The sequence below is a fragment of the Cherax quadricarinatus genome, chromosome 55, assembly GCF_038502225.1.
Source record: "Cherax quadricarinatus isolate ZL_2023a chromosome 55, ASM3850222v1, whole genome shotgun sequence".
Taxonomy (NCBI): Eukaryota; Metazoa; Arthropoda; class Malacostraca; order Decapoda; family Parastacidae; genus Cherax; species Cherax quadricarinatus.
The window spans coordinates 13293201-13317010 of record NC_091346.1 but is presented as its reverse complement, the minus strand read 5'-3'; the positions used below and the strand labels follow the sequence as shown (position 1 = coordinate 13317010).

The following is a 23810-nucleotide window of genomic DNA, read 5'->3' as shown; positions in this document are numbered from 1 at the left end:
ATAATCAAAAAGAAGTGCTAAGCCACAAGGACTATACAGCCTTTATTGTTGTTGAGCCCCATGCACAAATTCCATAGGTGAGATAGGGGTAAATAAGTGAGTGATATAGGGCCAGGAGGGCTGACTGTGGAACATAGTACCGTATCTTCGATAGTATGCCTACGGTCTTGGAAATTTGTTGTACATGTGTTTGAAATTTGAGTCTATGTCCACAAGTCTCAATCTTTACAATTGCAGTATTATATTTTTAATCATTCTTTGCCTGCTGAACACATGAGTGCTCATACCTGTCAAACATGAAAAGATATTTGATTAATATACTTTTCTGAGAAACTAATAAAAGACAAGATCATAAATCAAAATTTCAGTGGGTTACCAAAACAAACAAAAATTATTTCACTTACATGAACAAACTTTACATTGTAAGGAAAAGTTCGAGTTCCATCAGCTCTAACAGGAGGCTTCAGTGTTCCATAAAGAAGCCGCATCGATTTAGGGAAGTTTGCTTCTTCTGTATCTCCTTTACGAAGGTAGTGCTTGATATTTTTCTCCGCAATACTAACAAGTTTCTTATCAATATCAATACCAACAACTCTCTTAGGATTATAGTCTCTGGCCACTGTCAGTGTAATATGGCCTATGTTACAGCCTATGTCCAATATTTCCTTTCCCTCAAACCATTCCCGCCTCAGACATTCAAGACGTACATCTGGTGTCTGATCGGGATTTCTATAGCCATAGTATTTGTTGTAATTTCCATACTGAAATAATTCATTCTTAGGATTATACTTTTTGGGGGGCTGCAGGTTCTGTTGACTAAGGTGTGGCCTCTCAGCATAATGTCTGGAATGGCTGGGGTGTCTTTTACGTTCTCCTCCTGGCTGAGGAATAACTGGACTTACAATCTTATTTTCAGATTTACTACGCTGCTTTTTAAATACTGGACGTTGCATCCCACTTGTCGAAGGTTTAGCTCCAGTTGGTGTAACAGGGCCTTCCCTACAAGAAAGAAAACCTTAACGTAAGTGACATCAACTTTATACACTCACTGCAAAAACTTTGAAACATTATAACATATGCAGTAGGTATAAATATACCTACGAGAGTACTGCAAATTAAGTTTACAATGTGAATCAAATATCATAGTACTGTACTGAATATTAATTATACAAATAATTCAGTATTTGACTAGTAAATGGTCCAAATGTATATGTTCTTACCGCAAGTTCCCCAAACACATATAAACATTTTATTTTTCCTGCCTTCAAATATGGCATGACTGGCCTGAGATCAGCCTTGTCAGCATAGAATGGGTCATAACACTCAGTGTGCACTGTATTAAAAAATCTGGGACCACTTAGTACCTTGTGGGAGCACCAGTTAAAATGAGCGCTAGCTAGAGTAAACAGCATGGCAAACACCTGGGATTCACTGATTTCATGTAGTATTAACTCCCCCATTTTAAGAGGAAAGTGATGTTGACCCTGAGTTTAGTGGCTTTGAGGTGGATGTGGCCATAAGTGGTCGAGGAAATATAAAAAAACCTTGATAATAACCCATGTTCAACATTTGTGCAACACCCTTTCAGAATGTCTTATAACCTACGCCCTAAGCAAAGAGAAACAATTCTGGAATGTAATACTTGTTCAGCAGGCTGTCTGGCTGGCTGGCTGGCTGGCTGGCTGGCTGGCTGGCTGGCTGATTGGCTGGCTGGCTGGCTGGCTGGCTGGCCAGCTGGCTGGGCAGCTGCTGGCGGCCTGGCTCTGTTTGTTTGTCTGTGTCTATGTCTATCTCTGTCTCTATTCCTGTCTATCTCTTTCTATCTGTCAGTCTCACAGGTACACATAAATACAAGTATACATAGTGAAAATTACCTAGGATAACCCAAATATCCAGACAAAGTGGTATACTCTGCTTGAAAATATGAGTAAACATGATAACGCAGTCTTGTGGCTCTCTCTGAGACAGAGAGCTAGACAGATAGACATAGACAGGGAGCTTGACAGACAGACAAATAGACACAGACATGTTTGTGTACCAGCGAAAACAAAGCGAAGGCCAATGCTCATCAAATGTCACCTCTAACCTTATCTTATCAAGTCTTATCACCGCACCCTGCATATGCTCATCAAATGTCAGCTCTTATCTAACACTATCTCATCTTATCACGTCACTGTCAGGGGTGGACTGAGGCTTGTTTTTCATGCTTCAAGGGAAATTATTAAAATTATTAATTATTATTATTACTCTTCTTCTTCTTCTCTTCTTCTTTTCTTTTTCTTTTCTTCTTTTTTTCTTTTCTTCTTTTTTTCTTCTTCTTCTTCTTCCTCTTCTCCAAAACACTGCTGGGACCTATAAATATTTTGTATATATTCCAAGACAATAGTAAATTGCCAAGGCAGGTGTAAATGTCCACTTGTCAGTGTGTTTGTGACAATTTGAGTACAATTTCAGTACCTAATACTAGTGTCAGAACAAAGATTAGTTATGAAGTGACAAGTACTACTATAAACTGTAATTATCAGAACATAAAAAATATATAAAATAATATGAAAAATAGAAAAAAAGGTATATCGGCAACACTTCTGCAAGCAGCAGGATCGATGTTGCTGTCCCGTGAGCATCCAGTGGCAGCTTCTTGGCCTTATATCTCTGTAAGAACTGACCCTAATTTTTTGTTTATCCTATAACACATAGAAAAATGTGCTCTTTATTTTCATTAAAAAAAATTTTATTTTTATTTTTCAAAATATTCAGGGCACTGGGGTAGTGAACGTATATATACGTTTGGACCGTTTACGGGTTAAAGAATATGTTCATCACCTTTTTGACTTTAACGTACTTGAATACATTTTAACCCCTTACCTGTCCGACAAATAGATCTACGTTATAGTGTCTAAGATCCTACCATCACCAAATCTTTACAAATTTCATTTGTATTCAAGGTTATCCAATGCTCTGAACTCACTGCAAATCTTGGCTCAGTCTGATCTATAAATCAAGAGTTTATGACTTGAAATCTTATATGTTATGAAAGCATTCTGATGGAATTTCCTCTCAAAAATATTAGCTCACGTCAGTGAGAAGAAAGACTTTTGTTAGAGATTTGTGCTAAGAAAGCACATGTACCTATTAAACTAAACATATGTGGGATCAGCAGAATTCCAATGACGTAATTTTTATTTCTCTAGGTCAAAAATATGTTTGATCTTTTGACTTAATGTAGAAGTTAGATACAAAAATTATTTAGGATTATTTGCAATTTCCTTAAGAGCTTTTTGTTCCTTTTGTGCTTCTTCCATCTGGTCCATATGTTTTAGGTTCTGCTCTGTGTCAGTAATCGCCCTCTGTAGATTTTTTTTTCTTTATTATGACATATACTAGTTTTTAAGCAATTCAGTAACCCTTTCCTTCTTCTGTACATTCTTCTACATTCTCTTTCAATATATGATCTCCTTGTATGCTGTCACAGGGAGCATATTTAATACAGACAATGTATGTAGGGGCATGTTGTGAAAAAATTGAAGTTGAAGTATGAATATTAATAACATTAATAAATATTATAATAAAATAGTAATTACACAGAAAAGTATTTAACTGGTCTTTATCACTAACTGTTTTCTTATGTTATCATTTAACCACTGAAAAGCAAGCTCTGATAATTCTTTTCCAAACCCTCACAATGATGGGAAAATGTAAAAGCAAAAGAATGTTAATGAATCCATATTTGTGAATACAGTAGTGCCCCGCTTATATGGCAGGTTAGGTTCCAGGCTACTGCTGGAAAGTGGACAGCACCATAAAGTAGAACACCATTTTTTTTCCCACTTGTAAATGCATATATAGGGGCTAGTAATCCCTTCTCCTGTACATATATGTTACTAAAGTTAAAATGAGAAACTTTCATTTTTCTTTTTGGGTCACTGCAGTGACCCAAAAAGTGTGTTTTTGAAAGAAGAAGAAATGCATATAAATGCCAGATAACAAGTTTACACTCACATATACAGTAGGGCCCCACTACTGCCCCAGTAGGGCCCCAGGCTACTGGTGGAAAGCAGACATTGCCGGAAAGCAGAACGCCATTTTTTTCCACTTATAAATGTCAGATAACAAGTTTACATTAACATATATTAAGTTAGCAATAACACAAGGCATTAAAAAATAATAAAAAGTAAAATACACACACAGTACACTCATTACTTACTTCAAATTATTTGTAGTCTTATTTAGGGTGAGAAGTGAGTAGTGTTTATTGTAAGAAGTTAGGTGTGGCAGGTATGGCAGCCAGCCAGGCCAAACTACCCAACCCCACCCACACGTAATATAATTCAATATTTAAAGGGCCCTAGAGAGATAAAATGCATTTAGTGTACACTCCTTACTTACAACAAATTAATTTTAGTCTTAGTCTTAATATAGGGTGCAAGGTGAATAGTAGGGTAGGTAGGTATCGAAGTGTGGTAAGTATGACTTAAGAAATCGTAATGACACGATTGCAAATAAACCATACCCCCGGCCGGGATTGAACCCGCGGTCATAGAGTCTCAAAACTCCAGCCCGTCGCACTAGCCACTAGACCAGCTAGCCACAATAAGATTCATCCAACTAGGTATATTTCTACACCATAGGAAAGTTAGCACAGGCACCTCTGTGACCACAAATGCAGGTTTTTACAGACGAATCTCCAGCTAGCGTGGCCGTGACGAACTCTAGCTCAAGTCCCTTCACTGCCGTAAACATGACTTAAGAAATCGTAATGACACGATTGCAAATAAACCATACCCCCGGCCGGGATTGAACCCGCGGTCATAGAGTCTCAAAACTCCAGCCCGTCGCGCTAGCCACTAGACCAGCTAGCCACAATAAGATTCATCCAACTAGGTATATTTCTACACCATAGGAAAGTTAGCACAGGCACCTCTGTGACCACAAATGCAGGTTTTTACAGACGAATCTCCAGCTAGCGTGGCCGTGACGAACTCTAGCTCAAGTCCCTTCACTGCCGTAAACATGACTTAAGAAATCGTAATGACACGATTGCAAATAAACCATACCCCCGGCCGGGATTGAACCCGCGGTCATAGAGTCTCAAAACTCCAGCCCGTCGCGCTAGCCACTAGACCAGCTAGCCACAATAAGATTCATCCAACTAGGTATATTTCTACACCATAGGAAAGTTAGCACAGGCACCTCTGTGACCACAAATGCAGGTTTTTACAGACGAATCTCCAGCTAGCGTGGCCGTGACGAACTCTAGCTCAAGTCCCTTCACTGCCGTAAACATGACTTAAGAAATCGTAATGACACGATTGCAAATAAACCATACCCCCGGCCGGGATTGAACCCGCGGTCATAGAGTCTCAAAACTCCAGCCCGTCGCGCTAGCCACTAGACCAGCTAGCCACAATAAGATTCATCCAACTAGGTATATTTCTACACCATAGGAAAGTTAGCACAGGCACCTCTGTGACCACAAATGCAGGTTTTTACAGACGTATCTCCAGCTAGCGTGGCCGTGACGAACTCTATGACCGCGGGTTCAATCCCGGCCGGGGGTATGGTGTGGTAAGTATCGTAGCCCCATCTGGCCACCCCACCCACGCATTATATACTAGGCATTTAAAGCACCCTAGAGCGATAAAATGCATATACAGTACACTCATTACTTACCTTAACCCTTTCAGGGTCGAGAGGCCCTCTCCTAAACTTGTTCTCAAGGTCGAAAATTTTTTGAAAAAAAAAAAAAAAAAAAAATCTCATGAAAGGATAGAGAATCTTTTCCCGATCATAATAACACCAAAAAGTATGAAATTTGATGGAAAACTTACGGAATTATGCTCTCGCGAAGTTAGCGGTCTCAATGATGTTTACTCATCGGTGATTTCGCCCATTTGGAGCCCTCTTTTCGGCCAATTCCAGTGTACTAGTTGACAAAAATCATAACTATTTCGCTAGAACTCCATTTTGTCTATCGAATGAGTACAAGAAACCACCCATTTACCGATTTCAACTATCCAATAAAGTGGTAAGAAATTAGCAATTTTGCCAATTTCACACAAATTTCAAAGATGCCAATTTCTAAATAGGGTCCAGAATAAACAAGACAGACATTCCTGGCACTAAAACAACATTTCCTCTGTTCATTAGTCACATCCCCAGGCCCCTCTTACATTTCTTTTGCTTTCCACTTTGAATTTTTATTCTCACAAAAAATAGGAGATTTACTGTTATGCAGACTACTGCATTAGTGTAGAAATGGTATAAATAATATCAGTGCACCTGTGAAAGAATATCAGACTCACCAGCTGACATGTATTGGACGCGTGGCATGATTTGTTTCTTTTGAACTTTGGCAAAAACTGAACATTTCTGCTACTTTGAGCTCAATTTCAAGGTACTTTTCATTGCGAAACCAATCAAAATCATCTCAATTTCTGTAATATGTCTTCCATTCTATAAAATGAGACCAGGGAAACTAGAACACCCATAAATAGCATACGAAAATACAGTGCAAAGTCGCTGTTTTAAACCAAAAACATGGTCAAAGTTTTTTTTCTCATTACGCACTGTGTGCTGCAGGATTTTTTTTTATGCTGCGCACACTGACCACATAGACCCATTCTTTCATAGGCCTACCAGCTTTCTCTCAGTAGATTTGAAGGCACTAGAATTTACTTGTACTAGTACGTCAATAACCCTGGTGAGTAAGCCGTACTAGTACGTTGGAAAACCTGAAAAGGTTAAGCATAGCATGTTTATGTGCTATGTAACGGGTTTCTTATAGAGTGGACCCTCGGCTAACGATATTAATCCGTTCCAGAGAGCTCATTGTTAAGACAAAATTATCGTTAGCCGAATTAATTTTCCCCTTAAGAAATAATGGAAATCCAATTAATCTGTTCCAGACAGCCTGTCTTTCATAGGCTTGTGTCCTGGGAGTGCCTTTTCCTCCTGAGTAATGAAGGTCCTGTTTGGCATTTTCTTCCAGAACACGCCTGTTTTGTCACAACTGAACACTTGTTGGGGTTAGAATTTTTCAGCTTCGCCATGCCTTATCACACTGTGTATGACATTACAATTCTTAAATCTCTCAAACCAACCTTTGCTGGCCTTAAATTCACCAATATGAGCACTAGTTCCAGGCATTTTTTCCTGCTCACCTGGGTGTTAGTCAACTGGTGTGGGTCGCATCCTGGGGGACAAGATTAAGGACCCCAATGGAAATAAGTTAGACAGTCCTCGATGACACACTGACTTTCTTGGGTTATCCTGGGTGGCTAACCCTCTGGGGTTAATCGTTTCTCGATAACTGTTTCTCGTTAAGCCACACCAACAACAGTCTCTCCACATCTTAGAGCAGTACAGCTGACAGTGGTGCAGCAACAGCTGGTGGTGGTTCAGCAGCAGTTGACATGGTACGATAGTATTTCTCACCCTCTTTACCACAGGGTTGGCACTAGAAGCTTTCTTTGGGCCCATGGTGGCTTATTTAGCAGTTACAAACACTAAAAACACTGGAACATTACAAAATGTATCGAATGTATGCATGGAACCAGCCACCCTGGCTTGTAAACAATGATGGCAGGGCAGCTGAGATGCTCAGACTGGACGGACAGGTTCGGGATGAATCACGTTGGTCGAATTTTTAATCGTTGGCCGGGCCAAAATTTTTACACTCAAACGCTTCATTGGGCGAATTTATCGTTAGACGATGCCTTCGTTAGCCGAGGGTCCACTGTATAATTTTGAAGAAAATATCATAGATGGTAAATGAGTACATCGCTAGGTGAGGAGAGGCTATACACAATAACTTTAAAAAACTTGAAAATTTGGAAAGTTTCCAGACATAATGGAGAGAGGCAGAGCTCACAAAAAATGTAAACACAGCGGCAAATGGAGACCATATCAGCAAGTCAAGTGGAGGAGGGGGGGGAGGGGCTGTATAACGAGCTTTGGTCATAATTTAAAATGTCTGTATTATCGAAACACCATAAAGTGGGGTCCTACTGTATGCTATTAACCTGTTGTTCTATATTTCTGAAGTACTGCCAGCAGAGATCAGTACGGGGTGGTACTAAAGAAGATACAACTGGGAGGTTGCTCTGCTTTCTTATCACAAATCTCTAACAAAAGTCTTTCTTCTCACTGACATGAGCTAATAATGTTGAGAGGAAATTCCATCAGTATGCTTTTCATAACATACTAGATTTATCTGAATGCCATTTACATGGACTTTGGAAAAATTTAATTAATATTGTTTTTAACACACCAGCCATCTCCCACAGAGGTAGAGTGACCCAAAAAAGAAGATAAGGTGAACCAAAGAAATGATGAAGAGATTAAAGTGCATGGTGCACTGAGGAATCTGTGGAAGGCAAAGAACCTTATCCAGAGTATAGTGGTACCAGCACTGTTATATGGGTGTTTGCATGCATTTTAATTGTTGCAATGAGGACAAAGCTTCAGGCAATGGAGATGTAGAAGATAAGAGATTAGACGTTGTAAAGTTACCAAAAGTACTTTTCAGAGAGCAGAGAAAGGGTTGTTTGAACATGAAGAGAGAATAGAACAAAATACAAAGACAAAGAGGGCACATAACTCTAAGATGGAGGAAAGGAGGGGTAGGTGTCATCTAAGGAAGGGTTGAAGGTTGTAAGGAAGGTTTTGACTGCTAGAGGCTTGGACATTCAACAAACCTGTGTATGTTAGATACTAGATGGAAGTGATTTTCATGATCTGACTTGCTGATGGAGTGTAAGCAAAGTAACAGTTATGAAGGGATTCAGGAAAACTGGTTAGCCAGACTCAGGTCCTGAATGTGGGAAGTATGGTAACTGCACTATGAAGGAGGAATGGGGATGTTGCAGTTCAGAGGTTCAGCTGAGCTGTGATGTCTGTATGCCTCTGGGAAGACAGTGATTAAATGAATGATGGTGAAAGTTTCTTCTTTTTCTGGTCACCCTGCCTCAGTGGGAGATGGCTGGTGTGTTAAAAAAAGAACACATTCACATTTTCATCACATTTTTATGATATTTGTATGAAGGATAAGGTTTGCATATTATGACAAAATTCTATCATAAAACTTGATATATAACACTGATATATGTGAACAGCTTTTGATGTAGCCAATTCACTCAATTTTCAGTGTATGTTATTGCAACCAACACTTCATGATGCAAAAGACAATGTATTGTAAATACATAAATCCTTTAACCCTTTCAGGGTCCGTCCCGTAGATCTACGGCTTTACGTTCAGGGTCCAAACCGTAGATCTATGCCATGAGCTCAGCTCACTCTGATAAACTGTGAGTGGTACATTTGGGCCTAGATATGAGAGAATACATCTATGTGGTATGTGTGCACCACATAAAACAGATCCTGCAGCACACTGTATATAATGAGAGAAAAAAAATGAAATCATGATTTTTCGATTAAAACAGCAACTTTGCAGTGTTTTTTCGTATGTTTTTTATAGTTGTATTTGCGATTTCTTGGTCTCATTTGATAGAATGGAAGACATATTACAGAAATAGAGATGATTTTGATTGGTTTTAGCACTGGAAATGGCTTGAAACTGAGCTCAAAGTAGCAGAAATGTTAAATTTTTGCCGATATTCAAGAGTAAACAAACGACCTCACACGTCTAATACACGCCAGCTGGTGGGTCTAATATACATTCACAAATATGGTGATGATATTTATACAATTATTACAGTATTGCATAACAGTAAATCTTCTATTTTTTGGTGTGAATAAAAATTCATTATGTGAATAAAAAATCAAAATGGAATTTATTTGTAAAGCCTCAAAACATAACTAATGAACAGAGGAAATGTTAGTTTAGTGCCAGGAATGCCTACATTGTTCATTCTGGACCCTATTTTGAAATTGGAATATTTTGAACTTTGTGTTAAATTGGCCAAATTAACAATTTCCGATCACTTTATTTTGTAGTTGATACAGTTGACTTGGCGATTTCTTGTGCTCAATCGATAGAATAGAAGTAATACTAGTGAAATAGCTAAGAATTTGGTTGATTGGAATAATGTAATTGGCCTAAAATGGGAGTCAAATTCGGCAAAATCGCCGATTCGTAAATATCGCTGACACATCAAAATTCGCGAGAGCATAATTTCGTCAATTTTCCACCAAATTTCGTACTTTTTGTTTTATTACCTTCACAAAAAGATTCTCTACGATTTCATAAGAAAAAATAACAAATTTTTTTTTTGAAAATTCTTGGACACTGGTGCGTGACTCCAGATTTGGGCCTTGGACCCTGAAAGGGTTAACCCTTTCAGGGTCAGCAGGCCCTCTTCCAAACCTGTTCTCAGGGTCAGTAAAAATTAAAAAAAAAAAAAATGGAAAGATTTTTTTTTCTAAACATTACAAGCTAAACAAAATTTTTTTACCATCAATACTTGCCGAGATATGGAGGCATGAAGTTGGCAGAAAATGACTGGCATACGGCAACAGCGCCGACTGCCGGTCACCAGTATTCGTGTATTTTCTTTTTTCGGTACTATTTTCTATTATTTTTTTAATTTTTTTTTTTTCAGGTAACTTTTATGGCCTGAGACCAATATGAGCACTATTTTGTAAGTTATTTCTTTTTCTATACTACACAACAACTGCACAAACACTGTTGTCACTATTTTGTTTACAAACCTTGTTTACACAAATGAACAATATAAAATTTTGTTTATTACTATTTTTCTAAATTTTATATACACATATACAGTCACAGGACATGTTTCTAGAAGTTCTGCAGCCTGTGGAAGTCTTTGAAACATGGTGTCATGCACAATGGTGTTTTACACTCCTCACACATAAAATGAGTGTCTCTGCGTTGTTGTGGGCATTTTTTTTGTATGTGCACAGACGTAACACCTCTTCTGAGCCTTTTTCTTGAAAGCAGTAGCAGGCAGTTTTGTTACGAAGTGATCACCATGCTTCAGACGAGAAGGTAGTTGTTGATAATTTCGTGGGCGGTTTTCTATTGCAGGTGTTGTTCCTTGGTACTTGCTTATTATTTGTCTGATGACAGACAAACAAAATTCGCCATATGGTGGTTTGTTTCTGGTCCTCATCTAATACAGTGGAACCCCGGTTCGCGAAGTCATCAGTAACTGATAAATCCGGTATCCGAAGCATTATATCGCAAAAAATTTGCCTCAGTTCCCGTTACAAAACCCGGTACGCGACACGATTCGTACGAGACCTGTCCACGTGTGGCCTGAACTGCCCCGTGTGTGCCAGTGTTTACAAGCCAGCCAGTGTGCACGCATCTAAGGATACATTCAGTACATTCCATATTATCCATATCATCATTTTTTTGGTGCTTGTTTCTGCAAAATAAGTCACCATGGGCCCCAAGAAAGCTTCTAGTGCCAACCCATCGAGACCAAGGAGGTTAGTGGGGAGGATGTGGAAGAGTTGGTGGAGGAGGACAATGACGAACTAACCACTGATGAGCTGCTAGATCATCTTCAACAGCAAGAGGCCAGACCTGAGGAAACTGCTTCGGAGGAGGGGATAGAGAAATTGACGAAGTTGCCTACTTCAAAGATTAAGGAAATGTGTGCAAAGTGGCTTGAAGTGCAAACCTTTTTTGATGAAAATCACCCTGACACAGCCACTGCAAGCCGTGTTGGCAACCTGTACACTGACAATGTTGTGAACCACTTTAGGAAAGTCATAAAGGAACAAGAGGTACAGGCCTCAATGGACAGATATGTTGTGCGACATAAGTCCAGTGACTCTCAAGCTGGTCCTAGTGGCATTAAAAGAAGAAGGGAAGTAACCCCGGAAAAGGACTTGCTACCTCAAGTCCTAATGGAGGGGGATTCCCATTCTAAATATTAAAAACTTCGACACTCTCCCCTCCTCCCATCCCATCAATCATCACCAGATCTTCATTAAAGGTAAGTGTCAATTATTCTATTGTGATTATTCTATTGTTATTATTGTTATTGTAATTATTCTATTGCACTAAACTTAATATTTCATGTGGTAAAAGTTTTTTTTTTTTTCATACTCTTGGGTATCTTGCACGGATTAATTTGATTTCCATTATTTCTTATGGGGAAAATTGATTCGCTTTCTGATAATTTTACTTTACGATGAGCTCTCAGGAACGAATTAATAACGTGAATCGGGGGTCCACTGTATATATTATAAACATTGAGCATGGAAATGTCCAGAATATGGAAAAAGAGTTTTATGTACCACTTATAACTCTTGCAAACACAATCAGCAAACTCAATCTGAATGTCACATTTGTCCACTGAATGCATACTGAGGGTGTAGTCAATCACAGCTGCAGGTTTTAGAATGGGTTCATTGCTTTCTCTATGCTGCCTGCCAGTGTCTGCCATTTCGTTAGGGTGAACTGATGACAACAGTGTGACATTTCGTTTGTCATGCCACTGAAATGCTATGATGTCATTGGTAGCAAACACCTGCACCTCACCTCTACAAGTGCCAGTGTCGAACCTGGGCATAGTTTACGATTTGCACGCACTGTGCCACACACATCTATCATGTTCACTCGCAAGAAATCACTGAGTAAGGGGCTTGTGTACCAGTTATCAGTATATAATACATGTCCCTTACCAAGATATGGTTCCATCATTGTTCTAACCACATCACCGGAGATACCCAGTAACTTCCTGGTATCTCGCAATGTATTACTTCCAGTGCACACAATTATATCCAATACAAGACCACTGTAACAATCACAAACCACAAACAATTTTATACCAAAGCATTTCCTCTTGCTTGGTATGTACTGCTTGAATGAGAGTCTTCCTTTGAACAGAATCAAAGACTCATCAATAACAAGCTTCCTGAAGGGATAAAAATATATACTGAATTTCTGTTTCAGATACACAAACACATTCCTAATCTTATATAACCTGTCGTTTCTGTCATTTCTGTCAGGCCTGGTTTTGTCTGAAAAGTGAAGCATATATAATAGTAGCACAAATCGATTCACTCCTATTATATCACTGAAACCTGGGGTTGCAATCAGGCGGTCTGTTGACCAGTGTGGCATGCAAAGAGTACGTAACCTTTATTCGGCGCATGTACACACCCTCATTTACAGGCTATCTCCCCCAACCAGCGAACCAGGTTGCTAAGAGTTGATGATGGGGCCCCGTCGTTCAACTAGTGACCAGGTTCTAGCCAATAAGAAGATGGTTTTGGCAATCACAGAGGTTATGTGGGTACCGCTCTCCTGTCTGCCCTTGTCATTCCCATTCTAGAGCTGGTTGAAGCACGGTCTGCTATCTTGTGGCTTCTATTTCTGCCTTGCTTACCGTGGAGTGCACTATACTTATCACTGTACATAGTGTACATATTGCTGTTCTAAATTGGTGAAAGATAATATAAGTCTAGACTTTTTCTGCTGTGTTTATTTTGCTCCCATTACACCCGGGATAACAGGCCATTTGGAATCCTGGGTTGTAATATGGGTAGCCTGTCCGAGAGCTGGAGCTGGACTTAGAGAAACGGTTGAGCTTAGGGTGAAGCTCGTAGCAGGAACATTGTGCAGCTTGCTGTCTGGCATTGCTTTACAAATTTTGCGTGTCAGTTGCTTTGTTATGATCAGCCTTGCTATTGTGTGATCGTTCAACAGCTTGCTACTAGCTTGTTCGGTGTGCTCGCTTTGCTACGGTCAATCTTCTAGAACAGTGTAGCTGTCTGGCATTGCTTTACAAATTTTGCGTGTCAGTTGTTACTAGCCTGTTCGGTGTGGAGAATTTTGCAGTCGGCTTTGCTTGTATGCGTATTCTGCAATCAAACTGTGCATAGCTAAGCGTGTTCTGCAAATTAACGTGTTACGTTGGGGTATTCTGCAATCGTACTGTGCATAGCGAATAACTTATGCCACCTAGACGAGTCAGACATCTGGTGTCGGCATATACTTTGCATAACCTACCTAAATTGTCCCTACAGCGTTGTTGGCAAATTGCTCGTTCCACTGGCATTAAATACAAACGCACTCTCACAGCTGCACAACTGCGTTCACTGATTGCTGACAAACTTATAGAAGAAGAGATGGCACATCAGACTCCTCCCTCCACGGGAGCTAGGGCAAAAACTCCTATGTTCTCGCAGGAGGAAGATGATACACCTACGGAGCAAAATGGTCAGTATAGTGCAGCTGGGTTGTCTCAGGGTGAATCAGCGTCGTTGGCACTTGAGCTGGCAAAAATCAATCTTGAGCAAACTAGGGAACAGAGAGCATTCGCAAGGGAAGAATATGATAGGGAAAGAGAAAGGAGGCAGTTTTTGCATTCTGTAAATAATTTTAGTTTACAGAAAGTAGTACAGTTTGTTCCCCGCTTCAATGAGGCCGAACCAGAGCAATTTTTCGAAAGCTTCGAAAATCAGGCTCGAGCCTTGAGGTGGCCAGAACAGCATTGGGCATCATTGGTTCATACAGCATTATTGGGTAAGGCACAGGAATTTATGTCAGTATTAAATGACGCTGAATTTTCTGATTATCAAGTAGTGAAGACCACAGTGTTGGGAGCATATACATGTATCCCAGCCAAATACAAGAAAAATTTTAAACTAAGCAGGCGGCAGCTTGGTCAATCCCTAGTGGACTTTGCGAGACAGCAAACCAAAGCTTTTACCAGCTGGTATAAAGCAAGTGGTGTCTCTACCTTTGAGGAGCTGGTACAGCTTATTCTGATTGATAACCTGCTGGAGTCTGTGGGACCAGAGGTTCGAGTCTTTCTGCAGGATCATGACTTAACCACTGCATTGGAGGCAGCCAGGTTGGCTGATACCTTCGAAACTAACAGCTCCTTGTCCGAGCGGTCCCGTCTCTCTTTTCAACAGCCTGGCACGAGCAGAGATCATCAACCTTGGAGAATGAAGTGCCAGCCGGAGGGAGAACGTCTACGTCAGCCAACTAAGTCACCTGGTGAGCCACGCTTCTCAACATATGGTCCACCTGCGGAGAGGCAAACTACTCATGGTGCATCTCGACAACAGTATCCAGAGAGACACCAGCCAGAACGACACCATTTGCAACGTCAGCAGGGAGTAAAGGGCAAGCCTTTCGTCTGCTTCCTCTGCAACAAAGTAGGTCACATCCGTCCCAACTGCCCCCATAAACCCCAACCCATTGGGAAAATCTCTAATATCCCTAGTAACATGTCCCCTAGAGAAGTAGAAAAAGGTATGGCCCCTTATTATTGCAAGAGTCTAATTTCCCTTCAGGAAAACTCAGAAACAACTAAAGTAAAGACCTTTAGAGATACTGGAGCATATTGCTCACTTGTAAGAGAAGGAATATTACCCCTTTCAGAGAATACTTCTTTGAATTCCTCTGTTTTATTGGAAGCATTTGGAGGAGCTATATATTCTGTTCCTTTGCATAAAATTTATGTACAGTGCAAATATTACACTGGGTACTTGACTGTAGGTGTTTCAAAAGGATTCCCCATGAAAGATGCCATGTTATTACTGGGTAATAACATTACTACTGTTAGTTCGTGTCCTGAACCTATAATGATTAATTCTTCTCCGGTGTTGGCCATAACTCGGGCAACATCCCAAGGGTTGTCTGGAGAGAATGTTGACCTATCCTTGGACGACTCCGATCTCGGAATAGCCACGTTGTTTTATGAGGCACACCGGCCGGAGCCTCGTAAATCAAGTGAACAGACCCCGATCAAGCCTTCCTATTCCCAGGTTGCAGGATTGCCAAATTTCTCTGTTTCCATGCCCAAGGGACTGTCCTTCCGGGAGGAACAACGAAAGGACCCTTCTTTAAAATTCGCTTTTCAGGCAGCCATGGGTAAATCCTCTTTGGGTCATCCGGTCAAGTATGAAGTTAAAAACGATTATTTGATCTGCACTGAGACTGGTAAGGAGATAGAGGGCCGGCAATTGTTTAACAGGTTAGTAGTTCCAACAAAGTATAGACCTCAAATATTAAATATAGCTCATAATACGTCATTAGGAGGTCACTTAGGAATTACAAAAACCTTGTATAGAATCACAAAAGAATTTTATTGGCCAAAATTAAAGAAAGATGTGAAGAATCATATTAGGTGTTGCCGAGAATGTCAGCAAGTTGGGAAACCTGGACATTCCATTAAACCTGCACCTCTCCAACCTATACCTGCTGATGGAGAACCTTTTGCAGATTTAATTATAGATTGTGTAGGTCCACTACCTAGGTCAAAGTCTGGAAATCAGTATTTATTTACGATTATGGATAAAGTAACCAGATACCCTGAAGCAATTCCCATGCGTAGTATTAATACTAAAGCTATTCTCAAAGCTTTAACAAAATTCATTTCTTGTTTTGGCATTCCTAAAACTATTCAAAGTGATCAAGGTACTAACTTTACTGCCAAAGCATTTAGGGAAGTATTAACTAGGTTAGGGATAATCCACAACTTATCCACTGCCTATCATCCTCAGTCCCAAGGCGCCTTGGAAAGATTCCATCAGACATTAAAAACAATGAGGAGAAGTTTTTGCATGCACTTTCCTACAGACTGGGATGAATCACTACCTTTGTTGCTGTTCTCAGTACGAGAGACGGTGCAAGAGTCTACAGGGTATAGTCCGTTTGAGCTGATCTTTGGGCACAATGTACGAGGTCCTCTTCGGGTGCTCAAAGAAGGATGGATGGGAGAAGACGTTAGCTCAACACTCTACAACCCGTCTTCAAGGTTGCAGGTGGCACGTCAGTTAGCCAAGGCTAACCTAAAGACAGCTCAAAGTAAGATGAAACAGAGGTATGACAGAAGTGCACAATTCTGCTCCTTCCATCCAGGAGACAAGGTGTTGGTGCAGGAACCTATACCTGGCCACACCTTGAAAGCTAGATTTACGGGACCTATGCAGATTGTAAGTAGATTATCTGATGTAAATTATGTGGTAGCTCCCATTGATAAGACCTCAAAAACTAAAACTTACCACATTAATCAAATAAAGGCTTTTCATACACCAGATAAAGTCCCAGTAATGACTCTGTCCTCTACCTCTGAGGACGACTCTGATTCTTTGCACTCTATCTCTGAAATTAATATTAAACTTTCAAATTCTGTCCTCCTCAAGGATCCTAGCCCTTTAACCCTTTGACTGTCGAAGGGCCCAATCCTGAAGTTGCTCCTGGTGTTGCAAAATATTCGAAAAAAAAAAATTATTTTTTCTTATGAAAATGTTAAGATTATTTTTCTGATTGTTTTAGTCCCAAAAAAAAAATTTTCCCATCAGTACTTACCGAGATATAGAGGCATGAAGTTTGCAGAAAATGAGCCGCGTATGGCAACAGCGGCGACTGCCGCTCACCCGGTAAACTTTAGTTTACTTGTATTTGAAGGTTTGTTGTTTTTTTCACTATTTTATTTTTTTACATAACTTATGTGGCCTGTGAGACCAAAGTAAGGTGCAATGTACATATATACACTCGTTGTATACAACACAATAAGCACACAAACATAATTATCAATATATTGTTTACAAAACTTGTTTACAAAAACAAACAATACAAAAAATTTTTTATTACTATTGTTCTATAATATATATACCAATATACAGTCACTGAACATACTCCTAGAAGTTCTGTAGCTTGTGGAACTCTGTGAAACATGGTGTCATACACAGTGGTGTTTTACACTCCTCACACATAAAACATGGTGTCATACACAGTGGTGTTTTACACTCCTCACACATAAAACATGGTGTCATACACAGTGGTGTTTTACACTCTCACACATAAAACATGGTGTCATACACAGTGGTGTTTTACACTCTCACACATAAAACATGGTGTCATACACAGTGGTGTTTTACACTCTCACACATAAAACATGGTGTCATACACAATGGTGTTTTACACTCTCACACATAAAATCAGTGTGTGTGCATTTTTGTTGATTTTTTTTTTTTATGTGCAAAGACAAAACACCTCGTCTGAGCAGTTTTCTTCAAAGTATTAGCAGGCAGTTGTGTTATGTAGCTATCCTAGGTAAATGGTCGTGTGTCATCCTTCCTTCCTAATTTCCTTCATTCCTTTCCTTCCTGGAGGGCATTCCACCTCTCTTCCTACATTCCTTCATCTGTCCTTCATTACTTTTTTCCTTCCTTTCATCTAGTCCTTCCTTCATTCCTGCCTTCCCTTCTTGCTTCTGGTTTCTATAATATATATACACATATATAGTCACTAGATACTTTCATAAAACTGCTATTATCACCCTTCAGCAAGCTTGTCTTGTGTGCGAGTGTGTGGCTTATAATTGTTTTGAGTCAGGAGTCGGCAGCTGTCAAAATGACATATTGTCTCATTAGTACTCCCCCTACTGCCTGTCAAAACAATGGGGTCGGATGCTGCTTCCCCCTCCATTCTATCTAATTATCTTTCTCCCTCATTCTATCTCTTTCAATCTGTCTCTCTTTCTCTCTCTCTCTGTCTATCTCTGTCTCACAGGTACACATAAATACAACTATACATAGTGTAAATTACCTAGGATAACCCAAAAAATCCAGACAAAGTGCTATACTCTGCTTGAAGATGTGAGTAAACGTGATGATGACACAGTCTTGACGGATAGACAGGGAGTTTGGCAGACAGACAAATAGACAGACAGACAAATGTTTGTTCTTCGTCGTCGTCTTCTTCTTCTTCTTCTTCTTCTCCTCCTTCTTCTTCTTCTTCTCCTCCTTCTTCTTCTTCTCCTCCTTCTTCTTCTCCTCCTTCTTCTTCTCCTCCTTCTTCTCCTCCTTCTTCTTCTCCTCCTTCTCCTCCTTCTTCTTCTCCTCCTTCTTCTTCTCCTCCTTCTTCTCCTCCTTCTTCTCCTCCTTCTTCTCCTCCTTCTTCTCCTCCTTCTTCTTCTCCTCCTTCTTCTTCTCCTCCTTCTTCTTCTCCTCCTCCTTCTTCTCCTACTTCTTCTTCTTCTCCTCCTCCTTCTTCTTCTCCTCCTCCTTCTTCTTCTCCTCCTTCTTCTCCTCCTTCTTCTTCTCCTTCTCCTCCTTCTAGTTCTCCTCCTTCTCCTTCTTCTTCTTCTTCTCCTCCTCCTTCTCCTCCTCCTCCTCCTCCTCCTCCTCCTGGCTCTTGACAGATGGACAGCTGCCCCCCTCCCTCCACCCTCGTTTACGCTCATCAAAGGTCAGCTCTTATCAGATGTTATCTCCCCTTATCTTGTCACTGTCATGGGGTGAACTGTTTTCATGCCTCAAGGGAACATATTATTACATATTATTATTATTAGGTATTATTATTATTCTTATTCTTATTCTTCTTATTCTTCTTCTTCTTCTTCTTCTTCTTCTTCTTCCTCCTCCTTCCACCTTCCTCCTCCTCCCTCCCTCCTCCTCCCTCCCTCCTTCCTCCTCCCTCCCTCCTTCCTCCTCCTCCCTCCTTCTTCCTCCCTCCCTCCTTCCTCCTCCTCCCTCCTTCTTCCTCCTCCCTCCTTCCTCCTCCTCCCTCCTTCCTTCCTCTTCCTCCTTCCTTCCTCTTCCTCCTTCCTTCCTCCTCCTCTTCTTCCTCCTCCTCTTCCTCCTCCTCCTCTTCCTCCTCCTCCTCCTCCTCCATTGCTTTTGGTCTCAAACTCCTCGAAATCATGAAATTGATCTTCATTGACACTTCCATCGTGTTAGAGCATCACTTGGGAAGAGAAGAGTCCCAGATTTGAAGGGAAGTCACATATTTCTTACCGCTAGACATGATGAAAAAGGACGACTGAAATGGTATTCCCACAATGCACCACTGGCTCCCCGATTTTTTTTATATGGTGCACACTGACCATGGAGACCCATTCTCTCACATGTGGGCCTACCAGCTTTCTCCTGCTTGATTTGAAGCCGCTAGAATTTATGCGTATAGATACGTCAAACACGGTATCTCCTATGACGTATATTATACGACCGCGACAGTCAAAGGGTTAATGGAGGGATTATCTGAAACCCAAGCAACAAATTTAACTGAGCTTCTACAGTCATATCCTAATATTTTTTCAGATGTGCCGAAAAAATGTACGTTAGGTTATCATGATGTAGATGTGGGAAACTCTAAACCAATTAAACTCTCCCCCTACAGAGCTAATCCTGAAAAGCAAAGGCTACTTCAGCAGGAAGTAGAATTTTTGTTAAAGCATGGTTTAGTGGAGGAGTCATCTAGTCCATGGGCTTCACCGTGCATCCTTGTGAAGAAGGCTGATGGAGGGTTTCATATGTGTACAGACTACCGTAAGGTGAACGAGGTCACCATTACAGATGCTTACCCTCTTCCTCGTCTGGATGACGTAATTGACTTTGTGGGTAAGGCTACTTTTGTGTCCAAGTTAGATCTCCTTAAAGGCTACTATCAGGTACCTTTGACGGATAAGGCGAAGGAAATCTCTGCCTTCGTAATTCCAGGAGGTCATTATCAATACACACTTACCCCCTTCGGAATGAAAAATTCCCCCTCTTCATTCCAGAAACTTATCCATCAGGCTATTAAAGGACTTGAAGGCACGGCAGCATACCTATATGATATTGTTGTGGTGTCTGATACTTGGGATCAACACCTACTTAGACTTAAGGCTCTTTTTGAGACCTTTAAGAGTTCCCATTTAACAGTTAATTTATCTAAATCTTCCTTTGGCCAGGCCACTGTCACTTTTCTAGGCCATGAAGTAGGTAGTGGTAAAGTTGCACCTAAACTTGCTAAAGTTTTTGCTATTAAAGATTATCCAGTTCCTCATGATAGGAAATCTCTTCAACGTTTCCTAGGCATGATAGGATTTTACAGAAGATTCTGTAAGAATTTCTCAGATATTGTAGCCCCTCTTACCTCTCTTACCAGTCACAAAGTTCCTTTAATTGGACCTCAGACTGTAACACTGCTTTTAATAAAGCAAAAAGATTACTGTGTACTGCACCTATTCTCTTGTCTCCAGACTTCTCCAAACCTTTTTCATTACAGGTTGATGCTTTTGAGTCTGGGGTTGGGGCAGTACTATTACAAATCGGGAACAAGGAGTTGCAGCCTGTAGCATACTTTTCAGCCAAGTTCCAGCCACATCAGAGGGCTTACTCTACCATTGAAAAAGAAGCCCTCGCGCTGGTACTGGCTTTGGAGCATTTCGATGTTTATGTGGGCCAGACATCGCAGGTGGTCACAGTCTACAGTGATCACAATCCTCTAGTATATCTCCAAGCCATGAAGAACCACAACACAAGGCTTATGCGCTGGACGCTAAGGCTGCAGCCCTATAAGATTTCCATTAAATATATTGCCGGCAAAGAAAATATGTTGGCAGACTCTTTATCTAGAGTATAATATTTTATTTAGGTTAGGATGTTATTTGTGGTAACCCCTTTTCACGCTCTTTTTTTTTATCCCCTGGTGAGGGGTTTTTTTTAGTGAGGGGATGCGGGCTACCGTCCGCCTGTATCTTGGACCTATGCTAGCCTGTCTGACTGCTGTCTCACTCTAAGTTTAGGGTTTGGCTTTTGGTCACGAGAAAAGCTGAGCTCTATCTAAGAGCTGGATGGTGGAGAGGAAAGGCGGTCCCATTATTTTGTGCCATGGCGGCACGGTTACCACTGGGAGGTGGCAGCCTAATCCTGAGCCTTCTCGGGGTGGGGGTGTGGCATGCAAAGAGTACGTAACCTTTATTCGGCGCATGTACACACCCTCATTTACAGGCTATCTCCCCCAACCAGCGAACCAGGTTGCTAAGAGTTGATGATGGGGCCCCGTCGTTCAACTAGTGACCAGGTTCTAGCCAATAAGAAGATGGTTTTGGCAATCACAGAGGTTATGTGGGTACCGCTCTCCTGTCTGCCCTTGTCATTCCCATTCTAGAGCTGGTTGAAGCACGGTCTGCTATCTTGTGGCTTCTATTTCTGCCTTGCTTACTGTGGAGTGCACTATACTTATCACTGTACATAGTGTACATATTGCTGTTCTAAATTGGTGAAGGATAATATAAGTCTAAACTTTTTCTGCTGTGTTTATTTTGCTCCCATTACACCCGGGATAACAGGCCATTTGGAATCCTGGGTCTGCCATTTTGTTAGGGTGAACTGATGACACCAGTGTGACATTTCGTTTGTCATGCCACTGAAATGCTATGATGTCATTGGTAGCAAACACCTGCACCTCACCTCTACAAGTGCCAGTGTCGAACCTGGGCATAGTTTACGATTTGCACGCACTGTGCCACACACATCTATCATGTTCACTCGCAAGAAATCACTGAGTAAGGGGCTTGTGTACCAGTTATCAGTATATAATATATGTCCCTTACCAAGATATGGTTCCATCATTGTTCTAACCACATCACCGGAGATACCCAGTAACTTCCTGGTATCTCGCAATGTATTACTTCCAGTGCACACAATTATATCCAATACAAGACCACTGTAACAATCACAAACCACAAACAATTTTATACTAAAGCATTTCCTCTTGCTTTGTATGTACTGCTTGAATGAGAGTCTTCCTTTGAACAGAATCAAAGACTCATCAATAACAAGCTTCCTGAAGGGATAAAAATTTATACTGAATTTCTGTTTCAGATACACAAACACATTCCTAATCTTATATAACCTGTCATTTCTGTCAGGCCTGGTTTTGTCTGAAAAGTGAAGCATACATAATAGTAGCACAAATCGATTCACTCCTATTATATCACTGAAACCTGGGGTTGCAATCAGGCGGTCTGTTGACCAGTATGATTTCACACTGTGATTATACACACGTGGCATAAGCATTATTGTGGCAAACAAAAGATACATCTCAGCCACAATTGTCTCCTTCCACTGGTGTAGGCATGAGTTTGGTGAAAGTATTGTGTTTGCCATGGTGAAATCAAAGTATCTGTTGCTTTTCCTGACAATAATTTCCATCAATGGTTCGTCAAAGAATAACTCAAAACATTCCAGTTCAGGGGCATTGTTCCCAAATGTACAAGATGACCATATTCCACTTTGGCTTTCATCAAACTGATGGGGATTTGGAACAAAACTGGCAGCTTCCTGCCTATCCCAGGTGCGGTCTGCTGGTGGGTACTGGATATGGACAGGTGGTTGTGGTTGTAGAGGTTGTGGTTGTGGAGGCTGGTGTGGTGGGTGGGTGGGGGATGGTGGCCTTTGTTGTAGATCAGCTGAGGCAGCAGCATGGGTGGCAGCATGGCCCACTGCTAGTGCCTCATGGCTGGCACCACCACTACCACCACCATGCACATTTTCCATCCCAATTGCAACACTATCATCTTCATTTTCACTATCTGTTCCTGTTGTACAGCCATGGGATGTACTCTGAGATGTACTCCTACCCCTTGGAATAGCATGTGGCACACTACCAGAGTGCATATACCGTCGTATATACTGATGCTTCCCTGGAGAATATTCCACTTCACTATCACTACTGGAACTGTTTTCAAGAGCTTGTAGTTCATATTCACTATCACTATCATCACCAATGCTCACATCTGAGTCCGGGATATGGGAAAATAGGAGTTTCCTCTTTGGTTCTGGTACAACTGAACATGAATAAGACCACCCAGCATCAGAGGTGGAAGGCTGAGGGTTGTCTGGGTTTTCCTCACTATTACCGGTATTATGGTCATTAGTTTCGGTCACAACCTCATCAAAACCTTGAAACTCATCTTCACTGGCACTTCCATATGTATTAGAACTGTCACTGAGAAACAAAAGTGTCCCAATTCGCCGAGGAGTGAGAAGTTTCTTACTGCGAGGCATGGTGAGCAAGGTGTACTAAAATGGCATTCCCACAATGTGCCACTGGGTCCCAGAATTTTTTTCTACCGCACACACCGACC

At 40.9% G+C, this 23810-nt stretch overlaps 1 protein-coding gene across 1 annotated transcript in view; it reads right to left on the bottom strand.

Annotated features, from left to right (window-relative positions):
* Window positions 1-23810, bottom strand: part of LOC128699029 (7SK snRNA methylphosphate capping enzyme) — a gene marked incomplete at its 5' end in the record, with an annotated part of 106885 nt that overhangs the window by 37114 nt on the left and 45961 nt on the right. The window contains 1 exon segment of the mRNA XM_070096832.1: window positions 405-999. Coding sequence (XP_069952933.1) covers window positions 405-999 — 595 coding nt within the window.